General features: G+C 36.7%; 2 protein-coding genes across 3 annotated transcripts; both read right to left on the bottom strand.

Annotated features, from left to right (window-relative positions):
* Window positions 1-580: 580 nt before the first annotated feature.
* LOC119492984 (rho-related GTP-binding protein RhoA-B) lies at window positions 581-6,340 on the bottom strand. The gene is made up of 5 exons (XM_037777931.1): window positions 6,187-6,340; window positions 3,860-4,017; window positions 2,485-2,605; window positions 1,943-2,073; window positions 581-1,861 (listed from the first exon to the last, which is right to left on the bottom strand). Exons 2-5 carry the CDS (start codon window positions 4,013-4,015, stop codon window positions 1,688-1,690), a joined length of 582 nt encoding a protein of 193 aa, XP_037633859.1. The 5' UTR covers window positions 4,016-4,017; window positions 6,187-6,340; the 3' UTR covers window positions 581-1,687.
* Window positions 6,341-10,559: 4,219 nt separating this feature from the next.
* LOC119492964 (cytokine-inducible SH2-containing protein-like) lies at window positions 10,560-13,939 on the bottom strand. Of its 2 annotated transcripts, none has more exons than XM_037777906.1 (3): window positions 13,595-13,939; window positions 12,231-12,387; window positions 10,560-12,011 (listed from the first exon to the last, which is right to left on the bottom strand). In XM_037777906.1, exons 2-3 carry the CDS (start codon window positions 12,367-12,369, stop codon window positions 11,506-11,508), a joined length of 645 nt encoding a protein of 214 aa, XP_037633834.1. In that variant the 5' UTR covers window positions 12,370-12,387; window positions 13,595-13,939; the 3' UTR covers window positions 10,560-11,505. The 2 variants fall into 2 exon arrangements, with proteins under 2 accessions (XP_037633834.1, XP_037633826.1); XM_037777898.1 differs by having other exon boundaries at window positions 12,231-12,391; window positions 13,594-13,938.
* Between the last annotated feature and the right edge of the window lie 29 nt (window positions 13,940-13,968).

Below are 13,968 nucleotides of genomic sequence, written 5' to 3'. Positions count from 1 at the left end.
CGTCCGATACCGCCCAAAGTTCAGGTATCGGGAAGGAATAAATGGTATCGGAACATCTTTAAGCCTTACAGTTAATTCTACCATCATGAAGGTTATAATGTTCAGCTTTTGTTTAAATAGTTTTAGAGGTGTTGATTCAACTTTACGGTCATTTTGGAGGGCTGTAGTTTGTGGTGCTGTTGAACTGTGTTATGTTATACTGAGAGGTGATTATAATATGTGGTCTACACTCATTGATGTAAATGAGGTGGACAAAATATTTGTTTAAAAAAAACCACATTATAACCTTCATGTTTATTAGACTGCATTAGTTTTAGCTAGGTGTTCCTAATAAAATGGCAAGTGTATTTTCCTCATGTAAAACACAAGTTATCATGATATTTTTTTATCTGCAACACTTGAGGAAACATTTTGTTTCATTTTCAAAATATAACATTGCTCATATCATCAGGGATTTGTTCACGAATTACCAACTGCATGACTTGAAGTGATGTGTAAACATTTTTCAATTATATTCAGTTTTCATTTGGAAAATGAAGAATGTCACTGCTTTGTCTAGACAAAAATACCAAAAGAGAGAAACTGCAATTTTGTTGTATTATTTGCATGTTAAATAAAGCACTTGTTTACATTTCCTGTTGGGTTGCAAATCAAAAAGGCCTGGACGTACAGAGGCCGACAAGTTGAGCCTGAACGTTATCAGCTCACAGAGATAGCTCAGCAAATATCTTCATCTTAATTTTGTATTAACCAATTGAAATGATGGTTATGTTGACAAAGTATATATAAAAAAAAAAAAAAGATTTTTGTAACTCTCAAATAACAATATCACCTTAAAAAAAATCCTGCATCTGTCGGACCATATCGATGATAACCAAAGATCGGCTTGTATTAATCTACAATGCCACTGTGACTGACCCCAACTCTGAAATACATAGTGACTTAGATGCTTATGAAAAAAGGCCAATGTTGAATTGGCTGTATGCTGAAAAATGTTTATCCTTGGAAACATTTTGTCTGAAACCTGCTTTAAGTCTTTATTCTGTATCCCAGTGGGACTATAACTCCCTGGGTTAAGTGTCATTCAGTGTTTATCACATAAGTGATGCAAATTATCAAGATTCTTACAAAGTAATTTATTACACAAAACACTAAGTTTCCATTTGCGTTTTAACAAAATGAGTTTCCAGTCTCATATTGTGCACGTGATCATAATGCACATAGGATTTGTATATGAAGCACACAAACAAATTTCGACTTCATGTGTGCGTCTTGTTTGTTGAAATAATTAAAGGACTATTGGTCACAGTGTACAGGTACTTCACCCTAGTTGGCTGTGGAAACATTCCTCAGATCAGCAGGCAGGGCTTAAGCACTTAACTGTAGTTGGCAGGTATGACACAGCGGGTCCCCTGGCTGACCTCTTTGATTACATAGTACATGTTGATAAAGGAGGTTTCATTATGGCAAATTTACTCATGTTAAAGTACAAAAAAGTATCTTCCATAACCTCAAAATTGAATACTGACAGAACCTGACTACTTTTGCTTAAGACAAAAAAAGTAAAAGCATTACACCTTTAGTAAAAACTGGGGAGAACAGTCTTTTTGTGTGGGTGTGTTTGGGGGTAGGTTTGACCTAATGCTCCTTCTTTCCCCCCCGTAGGAAGCAGTCCTCGTGCCCCCGTTTACAGTAGGACACATTTATTGCTCTTCTTTCCCCGCCTGGCCTGTAGTGCAGCCCTGGTAGCCATCTCAAACACTTCCCTCACGCCATCCTTTGTTTTTGCAGAGCACTCCATGTATCCAAAGGCACTGATCCTGTTAGCCATGTCCCGTCCGTCCTCTGGTTTCACAGGTTCCTTAACAAAAAAGGTCAGTTTTAGGAAACAGGCATTCAACACTAGAAGACTATTTATGTGTTTGTTTATAATTCTTTTTACCTGCTTCATTTTGGCAAGCTCCCTCCGGGTGTGCTCATCGTTACGCAGGTCCTTTTTATTTCCCACCAGTATAATGGGAACATTGGGGCAGAAGTGTTTCACCTCAGGAGTCCACTTCTCAGGGATGTTCTCTAAATGAGGGGACAAAGGACACCATCAGTCAGCACACAGACACCGCTACATGGCGCACGTAGGTGAAGTTTGTTACAAAAGGTTACTCACGAATTTCAGAATGCGACAAATGTTGTATTGTAAGCAAAAAACTGACACATGTGACACGACACGAGGAGTGAGCTAATATGCTTCCCCATGTCCAACAAATGTGCCTGTTTAACTGTTTTGTTTGTAGCTGGTTTTTAAGATGACATTAGAGCTATTTTTAAATCTCAGACTGGTCTGTCTACTTCTCTCCTAAATCTAATACCAGTTCATTTAAATTACATCTGAACTGTTTACTCTCTAAATAATCCTTTTGCAAAGCCTTTGCTGTCATTTAGATGAAATGTACATGTAAAAGAGAAAAACTCTCTGTTTCAACTTACCAAGACTGTCAGGGCTGTCGATGGAGAAGCACATGAGAATGACATCAGTGTCTGGATAGGAGAGCGGGCGCAGTCTGTCGTAGTCCTCCTGACCTGCTGTATCCCAGAGCGCTAACTCGACCTGCCATAAGAAAAGGTAACACGTTATTCAGGTCTATAGGTTTGACATTATGCAGACTTAATGAGTGCATACAAATCAATATCCTGTATTCAGAAATACTCATGTATTACACTGCTACTTATTTGGTGTACATAAAAAACATCTAATTTACAATGATTGATTAACCATTTTACATGAAACAACAGCTTAACAAGTATATATTTACTTTAGCGAAGACACAATGTCCTCACGATGTTGCTCTTAGCAATCACTATCTATGCAACCATTTTCTAATAAAGACTGGGATACTGGTATTCACATTACAAAGATGAACATTCACTATTCCCAATATAATAGACTCTCATCAGTATTCAAAATTAGGGCTGTAACTAACGATTGTTTTCATTGTCGATCTGTTGATTATTTTCTTGATTAATCAATTAGTTGTTTGGTCTATAAAATGGTGAAAAATGTTAGTGTCTCCCAAAGCCCAAGATGACACCCTCAAATGTCTTGTTTTGTCCACAACTCAAAGATATTAGTTTACTGTCATAGAGGTGTAAAGAAACCAGAAAATATCACATTTAAGAAGCTGGAATCAGAGAATATTTACGTAAAAAAATCAAAATAGTCGGTGATTAATAGTTGACAACTAATTGATTAATTGTTGCAGCTCTATTCAAAATCTCAATTTACTGCTCACTATACAGTAAATTACTGAGTCATTGTCATTTTACAGGTGTGATTGTGATTTTTGCATCTATAAAATCAGACACATGGCATTGTGGAATTGTTAATGTGAATTCTGAGTGTGAAATGTACGCACTATGTAGTGACTTTAAAAACTCCCACATTTGAATGAAAAAGTAGTGTTTCACACAGAAATCAGACAAATAAAGTAAATAAATGCAATATTCATTAAGTAAGAGTTATGTCAGACACAGCAGTGAAGATAAATTTGTGCAATGTAAACTTATTTAATTTTTCTTTAAACCATATTATTTAACAGTTTATCCAAAGTATGAACCTAACTTGAGTAAGAGCTGTTATTGAGACTAATATGTGCTTACCCATTATACTCATGTCTTCAACAAGCATTTCATCAAAAAAAAAAAAACCTCAAGATAAGTCAACTTTATCCTATTAATCAACACATCAAATCACATACAACCTGTACGATTGTTGGTAAGAGGGAGTGGAAAGCGAATACAACCAGCACTCCAGCTGTTGTTGTAAGTTACTGATGATGATGATGAAGAGCAAAATGATTCATACCTGTTTGCTATCAACTTCAATGTCAGCAACGTAGTTCTCAAAGACCGTGGGCACATAGACCTCTGGAAACTGGTCCTTACTGAACACAATGAGCAGACAGGTCTTCCCACAGGCTCCATCTCCCACTATGACCAGCTTTTTCCTGATTGCTGCCATAGCTGCAGACAGTGGACAGAAAAAAAACAGTTTACAACATGAGCACACTATCTAACAGGGAGGTCAATTTTATTGCATTCAGGCATTATGCAACTGCTACCTCTACGCCTGTGAGAAACGATGAACAGCCACTAACCTTCAGCTGTGTTGACACAACCCTGAAACCGACACCTGAGGCTAACTATTTAGCTTTCTGTGGCAGCATCAACATCACGGCTGTTTATAGTTTTATACCAAATTATGGAGTAGCTTTTCACATCTATCAATAAACTGTTCATCTGTCAAATGTTTCAAAAGTCACTTAAAAGGTCATTTAATTGCTGTCTTGTAATTGCTTTTCCCCATGTTGTCCATGTATCTGTTTTTATGTTTTTTATTTTTGGTTGGTTACGATTGCCCAGAAGTCTTTATAGATATTTAAATCAATATCCTCCTCACAAATACCAACCATACACTTCCACGCAATACACACAAACTTGTCTTTTTTTTTTTTACATGTTTATTGTATTGTTATTGTTGTTATTATATATATATCTTGTCCTAATTGTTTGTTATCACTATTATGTAGTCATATTATTTCTTTATATTAATCTTGTCTCTAGGTGGAGGCTTCAGATAAGCCCAGTGTGTTTGTTTATTTGTTTTGCACAATTTAAGACTATACAACATAACAAAAAAATAAATGAATAATATACAGTGCAGGAAGAGGCAAAAAAACCCACTGGGCTTATCTGAAGCCTCCACCTAGAGACAAGATTAATATAAAGAAATAATGTGACTATATTATAGTGATAACAAACAATTAGAATAAGATATATATAATAACAATAACAATACAGTAAATATATGAAAAAAGACAGGTGTGTATGTGAGTGTGTGTTACGTGGAAGTGTATGGTTAGTGTTTGTGAGGAGGATATTGATTTAAATATCTATAAAGACTTCTGGGTAATCGTAACCAAACAACATTGTGAGTGGGAAAAAATACAAAACATAAAAACAGATACATGGACAACATGGGGAAAAGCAATTACAAAACAGCAATGAAATGACCCTTTAAGTGACTTTTGAAACATTTGACAGATGAACAGTTTATTGATAGATGTGAAAAGCTACTCCATAATTTGGTTCCCCTAAATCTTATCGAAAATTGACCTGTACTAGTGAGGAATTTGGGAGGATGAAGATCTAGGTTGTTTGCCTCTTTCTGCACTGTATATTATTAATTTATTCATTTTTTGTTATGTTGTATAGTCTTAAATTGTGCAAAACATATAAACAAAATAGTCAGTCGATCAGCTTATACAGTAGGATTTTACACAAGGAAGGACACGTGTTTGCAGCATGCACAGTCATGTTGATTTAGGGCTTAAAATGTAAGTCAGACTAGGAACTCTCCTCCATGATGATACATTTCCTCTCCAGTGTTTCTGACCCACCCTGGATCAAGATTGACAAATATACTCCATTTATACCGTTTCTCCAACATCACAATTACAGCATTGACTAAACTAACCTAGAAGTTAAACATGTTGCTGGCTGGTACCAACAATAGTGAATCATAGTAGAGTAGTCTGACCTAGATATCAGTCAGCTTGGAGGTTCTGTTTACAAAAGACTAGACGCTTAGCTACAGTAGCTAACCAGCCAAGGCTTGTTAAAGGAGGTTAGAACACGCGTCATATCTGCACATGCGCAGTAGAATCTGGTCGCCGAAATTGAGCCAATCACAACGCACGACCGCAGCTTCAGTCACACTGCGCATGCGTCATAAGGGAGACTAGTTACCCATCCTCTTTTAATAGGCCTTGTAACCAGCTAGCTAGTGTTAGCCGGCTAGTGCGCTAAGTTTACATCTTTTATGATATCATTTCAAAGGTGGTGCAGGATACATGTGAGATATTTATGATAAAATACATCTAATAGTGGTGTTTGTGTTCTTTACTAACTACTCAACCAAACCTTTTTTCCTTAAAGCCACAAACCGGTACAGCTAGCTTAGCTTAGCATAACGGAAGTCCCTCTATCGGTCCGTTAGCTAGCTGGCTAGAGGCAGCACAATATCTGGTGAAACTATAGGTTAATAATATATATAAAGATATGTTATTGTTAATAAAACGTACTGTAAAGGTACCGCACACACATATGTGCTTGTAGATGTAACAGGCTTACCTATTGATTGGTTTAAAATCTATCCACTTGATGTTTAAGTTGGTGCTTTGTTGGCCTCCGTCGCTGCTCCCTGACTGCTGCTGCTGCTGCTGCTGGAGGATTAACAGGAGGGAAGTGAGGGGGTGGGGAGAGGAAAACAATACACTGCTCTACAAACATTACAACATTATACCTTACAAATGTACTACAGTATTATGATTATCATAATAAATATTATTATTATTGTAAATGTGATTATTATTGTAAATATGATTATTATTTTAAATATGGTAATAATGATAACAATAATAATAATGCTTATTATTATTATTATTATTATTATTATTATTATTATTATTATTTTACACTTAGAGAATTTATTGGATCTTTTTTTGTCAAAAATAACAATACAGAACAGCACCATCATTTACAGGAGGGAAGTGAGGGGGTGGGGAGAGGATAACAATACACTGCTGTACAAACATTACAACATTATACCACAGAAATGTACTACATTATTATGCTTATTATTATTATAATAAGCATAATAATTATTATTATTATTGTAAATATGATTATTATTGTAAATATTATTATTATAATAATAATAATTATTATTATTTTACACTTAGAGATTTTATTGGATCTTTTTTTTGTCAAATATAACAATACAGAACAGCAACATCATTGACAGGCATTATGACTTTCACAATGTCCAGACAGACATCAAACTGTATTATTATTATTATTATTATTATGGATTATGGGCAGGGGGTCTTTATAAAACATTTAATTTTTTTGCATATAATTTTCTATGATTGTCAAAACATTAAAAATATACCTTATACATTTAGTAAATTATTTGTATACATATGATTATTATTATTGTTATTATTATAAATTTGATTATTATTATAATTATTTTCTTTTTTTACACTTATAGATTTTATTGGATCTTTTTTGTAAAGAAATAATAATACAGAACAGCAACATCATTACCAGGCATTATGGCATTCACAATATCTGGATAACATACATAAAAATGATGGATTATGGGCAGAAGGTCTTTATACAGCATTTAATTTTTTGCATATAATTTTCCATGATTGTCAAAACATTCAAAATATACCTTATACATTTACTACATTATTTTTATTCATATGATTATTATAAATTTTATTATTATTATTATTATTATTATTTATTTTTGACAGTTAGAGATTTTATTGGATCTTTTTTTTAGCAAAAATAACAATACAGAAGCGCAACATCATGACAGGCATTATGGCATTCACAATATCCAGACAGACATCAAACTGTATATTATGGATTATGGGCAGGGGAAAAATTACAGATTTCTTAAGGCACATTGTATGATACATGAGGGAGGCAGAGCTCTTACACCTCATAACAACAATTATATTGTACATAGATTAAGGAAATTATTGTTATTATTATACATTTTATTTTTGTTATTATTATTATTATTATTATTTTTTTACACTTAGAGATTTTATTGGATCTTTTTTTTGTCAAAAATAACAATACAGAACAGCAAGAGAAAAACAAATCAGTTTAAGTGGAGAGAAAAAAGTCTTAATATAACAAGAATAAAATCATAACTTTTCGAGAAAAAGAGTCGCAAGATAACGAGAATAAAGTCATAACTTTACGAGAAAAAAGAAAATAACATGTAAAATTATTACTTTATAATAAATTATTATGACTTTATTCTCATAATATTACGACTTTTTTTTCTCGTATGAGTTATTCATTTCCACAAATTAAAAAAAAAAATCACAGGGAGCCACTGGAGAGGAGCTGAAGAGCCGCAGGTTGCAGACCTCTGGTCTATGTGGACAGCTCAGGCCTGTATTGAAGCTCAATGCCTGTAGAACTGATGTAGTACCACATTTCCTCCACTAGGTGGAGACATAGACCGTGTCTTCAGATGGACGGCTGTTGGCTGCTGGATGGAGACAGACTGCAGATGCTCCTTCATGTCCTGCAAATGAATACAGACGGCTGGAATCGACCCAAACAGTGTTGATATGAACCTCAAACACAACTTTTGATTACAAAACAACACAGGTAATACACCATTTATGATTATGGTTGTATAAAGTGATTTTTTTTCTTTTCTTTTGGTCGTAGATAAGACTTGGATGTCTCAGCTTTTGCAATGACATATTGTTGTGTGGCTATAGCATGAAGTACTAAATTGCTACCACTCATGTCTATAGTTGCAACTTCCATCAGTACAGGGGGCACTACAATGTTGAGCTGCTATGGCTGAAATGAACCTGCTTTGGGGCTTCAGGGTAAAAACTAGCTGCTGGGCCCCATAAGTGCTCATTCTCCTCTCTGTGACCTGTGTAGGCCTCCATTACTCCTGGAATAACAGGCCTACATGGTCCCAGGTTTGCTGTTTGGTAATTGATCAGTTATTGGTAATTTGATGAAAGAAATGTCTATGAAACACAAATTAATTCAGGAATATGCACCATTTAAGCACAATAGGCTTTTTCACAGCTGACATTTTCACTTGCCATAGTAGGAAAAGCACAGGTGTTACTGATAATGATTATTCAGTTCAGGTATCTCAGTAAGTCATAACATAATGATTATTAGGTTCAGGTATCTCAGTAAGTCAGGACCCTGACATTTTGACATGTCATAGCAGGGTAAACACAGGTGTAATTGATAACATTAATTATGGTCCCATTCTACTTAATGTGTCACATGTGAGCCAGCATACAGGGCTCTAGTTAATGTTATCAATTACACCTGGGTTAACCTGCAATGGTCTAAATGGCTGCTGTGAAAATATGTCAAAAAGACATTTACCAGCTAAAATAATGAAGGTTTTTTTAAAAAAGATTTGGACATTTCAAGATCAAGTAATGAAGCAGGACCCACCTTAATGCTGTTATCATGCCAGTGCTTTAGTAGTGCATGTTTTCATATTTCCAAGACAGGGCCTGCGGGACCCACCTTGGCAGATATTGTAATGTAGTGATGCTACGCAGCTAATAAAATGACCATAAACCAGTTGAGGTGTAGTGAACCTGCAGGGGCTTGCAGGGCCCCTATTGGTCTGGATCCCTGCTGGGGCAGTCACCTACTTTGTCCATAGTAATCCACCTACTGTATGTGAGATACTTGTACTTAACTTGAGTATTTCCATTTTTACTCCTCTCCATTATTTTTAGGGCAATATTGAACTTCTTACTCTACTACATTTATTTTCTTGGTATACTGTAGTTACTTTGCAAAATCTGATTTTATGAAACACAGAGCTTATAAAAAGCATTGTGTAAAGAAGTCAAACTATTAGCCTCACCTAAAGGAAATGCTGTTTACACATTGACACATCTATAATTAGAATCAAATAATATAATATATAATAATATAACACCCTGAAAGGGGCTATTGCATCATGAGTACTTATACATTTAATACTTTTTGCTCATAGAAAACTGCTGCGTATTAAATCAAGTGCTTCATAAACTAACAGCCAGCCACTTCACTTTTGGGTATAGATATTTTCTATACAACCAATGTGTTTATGATTAAATTGAGAGCATAAAATTGTTTATCTATCCTCTTATTGTTGCTAATTTTGCTAAAGTCAATGAATAATCGTGAAAAATATTCGTGATTATTATTTTGGCCATAATTGTACAGCCCTAGCCTCGACCGGTTGGGTTATGAGAGAGAGAGAGATAGAGAGAGAGAGAGAGAGAGAGAGAGAGAGAGAGAGAGAGAGCGTTGTGGTATTGCTTCTTTTACATAAAGTAAAGGATCTGAGTACTTCTTCCACTACTGTATGTACAGTATGTGGTAAAATCTGCATAAACGTCAGCTACTTATCCTCTGTCAGTTGTTGACCTGGTGCAATAAAGAGGATATTGATCGCAGGGCAGAAATGTCTATGTTTTCATGAACCTGATAACGATTATAAATAATGATTTAAAAAAATGGTTTGAATGTTTCAGGCTGAGAGGTTGAGCCAGGCAGAGAAAGAGAGTCCGTTGTCAGTTGCTGCAGCAGTGTATTAATAACTGCAGCTCTTACTCTAATCCTGATAAGAGGCTTTCTCAGCAGCACTGCTCAGTTCCACCTCGTGGAAACACAACTCAGGCGTGTTTCTGTGAAAACAGCAATACTAATACATCCCATTCATCTGTATGTTCAAGTTGCCAGAAAAAAATTTCTGAGGTTTATTTTTTTCTGAAATCCACAGGCATGTAAGATCCTCTTCTGAGAAAAAATAAAAAATAGCTAACAGCTTTTTTTTTTTCCACTAACAGACTTTAATGTTCGTCTAATGATTTTTAAGAAGATATTTGATTTTAGGAAAAGTATTCTGCACATAAAAGAAATACAAAATACACACTTTACCTTGTCTTTTATTATATCTTTTAAAATTACTTGTCACCCATGTGTCATGTCATGTGTCATGTAGTGTCAGCCTGACCTCATAATATTGGTAACAACATGTCTTATCAATGTACCCTTGAATTTTTAATTATACTGTGATTGGCATTGTCCAATAAAATCCAGACATGAGAGTCATTACAGTGTTACTCAGCAGGGAACAAACCTCTTGTGGCTCCAAACAAAATAATGATAAAAACGCATGCTGTGTCAGGTCAGCCACGACATAAAAAGGAGGGTGAAAAGACAAGAGATTGTGTGATGACTATGATAGTGCCCAAAAGTGTTACATGAGATCACTGTTGACTTGCCTGAGGAAGAACTTACAGATCGAAACATTGCCTTAAAAACAGTGTGCGGACCTCCTCGGTGTCCTGTGTATCTCTGTTGGCTCAGCCGTGGTTCATCAGGTTCATTGATTTTGTGAAGAGTGAATAAACATTGCTTTGTTCAACACTCTTAGTGAACCTCGGGGCCCCGCACGATAAGCTCCAAAACAAAGGAAAACAAGACATAAATCAAAATTATTCCGATGATATCTCTATGGGAACAACAAAACAACCAGTGGCTGTTTTTTTCTTTTTTTACTGATTTATGGTCTGAAACATGCAAAAACCTATGTGACTCTGTTCTTACTGGTGGGAAATAGGGCCAGGAGACACATATTGGCATTGTAGAAACAAAATCAATTTAAAGTAGCTGAAACAAACAGATGATAATAATAAAAATATTACTCTCAGTAGCACTGTAAGACTGAGCTAATTCATGTCAATGTTCTTCCTCTGGGCCGCTTGCCGTTGCCTGGGTGTCAAACTGTCCCAGATTTCCAGTGTGTGGTCGTGGAGTGTGACCCTGACTGACCCACGGTCTCTGTGTCCTGCACCAAAAAGACTGAGACCCTCATATGTGGAAGGGGTAGTCCTGCAGGTAGCGCAGCAGAGGCATCGGGAGTGGCAGCAGGTCGGGACAGCTAGTGTGTCTGTTGATGGTGAGGCGCGTCAAGTGCTGCAGAGAAGGGAAGGCCTCTGGTTTGTGCAGCGGGTGCGTCAGCTTCAGAGGCACTCCGTTGTCCTTAGCCGTGTGCTTGGCAGGGTCACGCTTTGTTTGGGGATGGACGCCGTTAGACGCCTGGCCCTGCGGCGTGCTGCCTGAGGCTGTGTAGTGCTGTATGAGGCTGAGAACATCTGGGAAGGACTGCAGGGGAGGCAGGCCGGGGGAAATGGAGTCCAGCCAGAAAGAGCCCCTGCTGTACTCGATGCGTACACTGGTGGGTCCGCAGCGGGTCTTCACCGACAGGGCCAGCATGTACCGAGGATGACTGCTGTCCCGCACCAGAAACGTGCCTTCAGACTGTTCTAGGAGAGCTGCCCGAGCTTCACTCGCTGAGCTGGAGCCCCAGTACCAGCCTGGGATCACACACATGGATATTTTACTTTTACATGAATGTAGCTTTGGTAAATATAGCCATATGACTGGTGTTACTGGTAGTGGGGTTAGTGGACATTATGTCACCCCTCCCCAAATGTGTCATATCAAATGAATAATATATGAGATGGACTCAAAACAAAGTCAGGTGTTGTATTTCAATGAAATAAAAGTCAGAATCAGTGAGCCTGCTGGTGTACCTGACGTCTGTAGATAGTGGAAAGTGGTGGTGATGCAGCGGAGGTCCTCTGCTGGGTCACAGGGTGGAGGAGAGGGATGTGAGCGGCAGGAACCTCCTCGCTCGTCATGATGGACGATGGCCAAAGCCCGGGCAACCATTTCTGACTGACAGCAGCCCTGTTAATATACGCGGAACATCACATGTTAGTCAGGTATTGATGGCAGAGGCGGCTGTAGTTCAGTCCGTGGGGACTTGGCTTAGGAACTGGAGGGTCGCCGGTTCAAGTCCCCCTGTAGTGTGGATTGGTAGCTGGAGAGGTGCCAGTTTTCCTCTTGGGCACTGCCGAAGTGCCCTTGAGCAAGGCACTGACCCCCTAAAACTGCTCCCCGGCACTGTATAGTAGCTGCCCACTGCTCCTAATATACTAGGATGGGTTAAATGCAGTAGCTAAATTTCACTGTGTGCTATATACAATGTGTGACACTACAATTGGATTTACATTACAAAGTTTTTTGTGCAAGCTTACAGGTATATTTTATCTGTTACTCTCTCAAGTAAAGTAAGTAATGGACATTTTTAATAGATGTTAAATATATTTTTTGGTTTCCTTTGTCCAAAATGAGCAAACAGGCACAAAACCAACCAACCAACCAACACGGTGGAAGAAGTACTCAGGTCTTTTTTTACTTAAGTAAAAGTAGCAATACCACAGTGTAGAAGTACTCCTACAAGTTCTGCATTAAATTGTTTATAGTATTAGCATCAAAATATACTTAAAGTGGACCTACAAAAAGTAAAAGTACTCGTGCAGAATGGCCCATTTCAGAATATAATAATGTATATTATATTGTTGAATTATAATTATTGATGAATTAACGTGCTCATCACTTTAATGTTGCAGGTGAAGCTAATTTTGATTACTTTATATACTGCTGTGTAGCTTGTGAATTTCACCAAAGGATAATTTTTTAATTTCTTTATCCATAACAATACATCATAATTTATTTGTTGGTTATATTGTGTATTATTAATCTGAATCTGCAAAGTAATTAAAGTAATCAAATAAATTAAGTAGAGTAAATAGTAGTACAATGTTTGCCTCTGAATTGTGGTATAGAAGTATGAAGTAGCAGAAAATGGAAATATTCAAGTAAAGTACGTCAGAATTAAGTACATTACTTGAGTAAATATAGCCTACTAAGTTATATATATAAATGGTAAAACAACCAAAAGCACACACAACACAGAATTAAAAATAACTAATAAATGAGCTCCAGCAGTTTAGCAATCATTCAGACAATTACATTATTTATATAAATAAACAGACTTTGGAGAAACATGAACAAATACAGTATGTATGTCACTGGTTTAAAATAATCTTACCTAAAATCAAAGAGAATCATAAATCCAGTTTGGTAAACAGTTGAAAAACATTCCAGTGAATAATCCAGCAGTTCCTCACAGTAAATAATAAACCATCATGGCTGAATAGTCTCTGATGAAGACGAAAAAGAGAAAATATTCCTTTTTACTATCTGCTCTACTCATAAAAAATGAGAAAAGATAATATCCCTGTGTGTTGTCTGGTGGTCTGCTGTAAGTGAAACTGAGGCTGTGAGCTTTATATTCAGTCAACGGCAGAAAACAGCTCAGTTCAGTTTGTAGTTCCAGGAATCAGTTTCCAGGAAAAGGTTTTGTGTTTCAGTGCCCGCAGTGACAGACAGGCTGCTGCTGCTGCTGCCTGCAGCCTCACTGAG

Source organism: Sebastes umbrosus, chromosome 1 (assembly GCF_015220745.1).
Source record: "Sebastes umbrosus isolate fSebUmb1 chromosome 1, fSebUmb1.pri, whole genome shotgun sequence".
NCBI classification, from domain to species: domain Eukaryota; kingdom Metazoa; phylum Chordata; class Actinopteri; order Perciformes; family Sebastidae; genus Sebastes; species Sebastes umbrosus.
Note: the sequence above shows the minus strand (reverse complement) of the source record. Positions and strands in the feature narration are given on the sequence as shown.

Coding starts and splice junctions, on each gene's coding strand:
- LOC119492984 (XM_037777931.1), bottom strand. CDS start 4,015: ATGGCAGCAATCAGGAAAAAGCTGGTCATAGTGGGAGATGGAGCCTGT. Junction 2,074..2,484: donor CGACAGCCCTGACAGTCTTG/GTAAGTTGAAAC, acceptor CCCCTCATTTAG/AGAACATCCCTGAGAAGTGG. Junction 1,862..1,942: donor AGCTTGCCAAAATGAAGCAG/GTAAAAAGAATT, acceptor TTTTTTGTTAAG/GAACCTGTGAAACCAGAGGA.
- LOC119492964 (XM_037777906.1), bottom strand. CDS start 12,369: ATGGTTGCCCGGGCTTTGGCCATCGTCCATCATGACGAGCGAGGAGGT. Junction 12,012..12,230: donor CCACTATCTACAGACGTCAG/GTACACCAGCAG, acceptor GTGTGATCCCAG/GCTGGTACTGGGGCTCCAGC.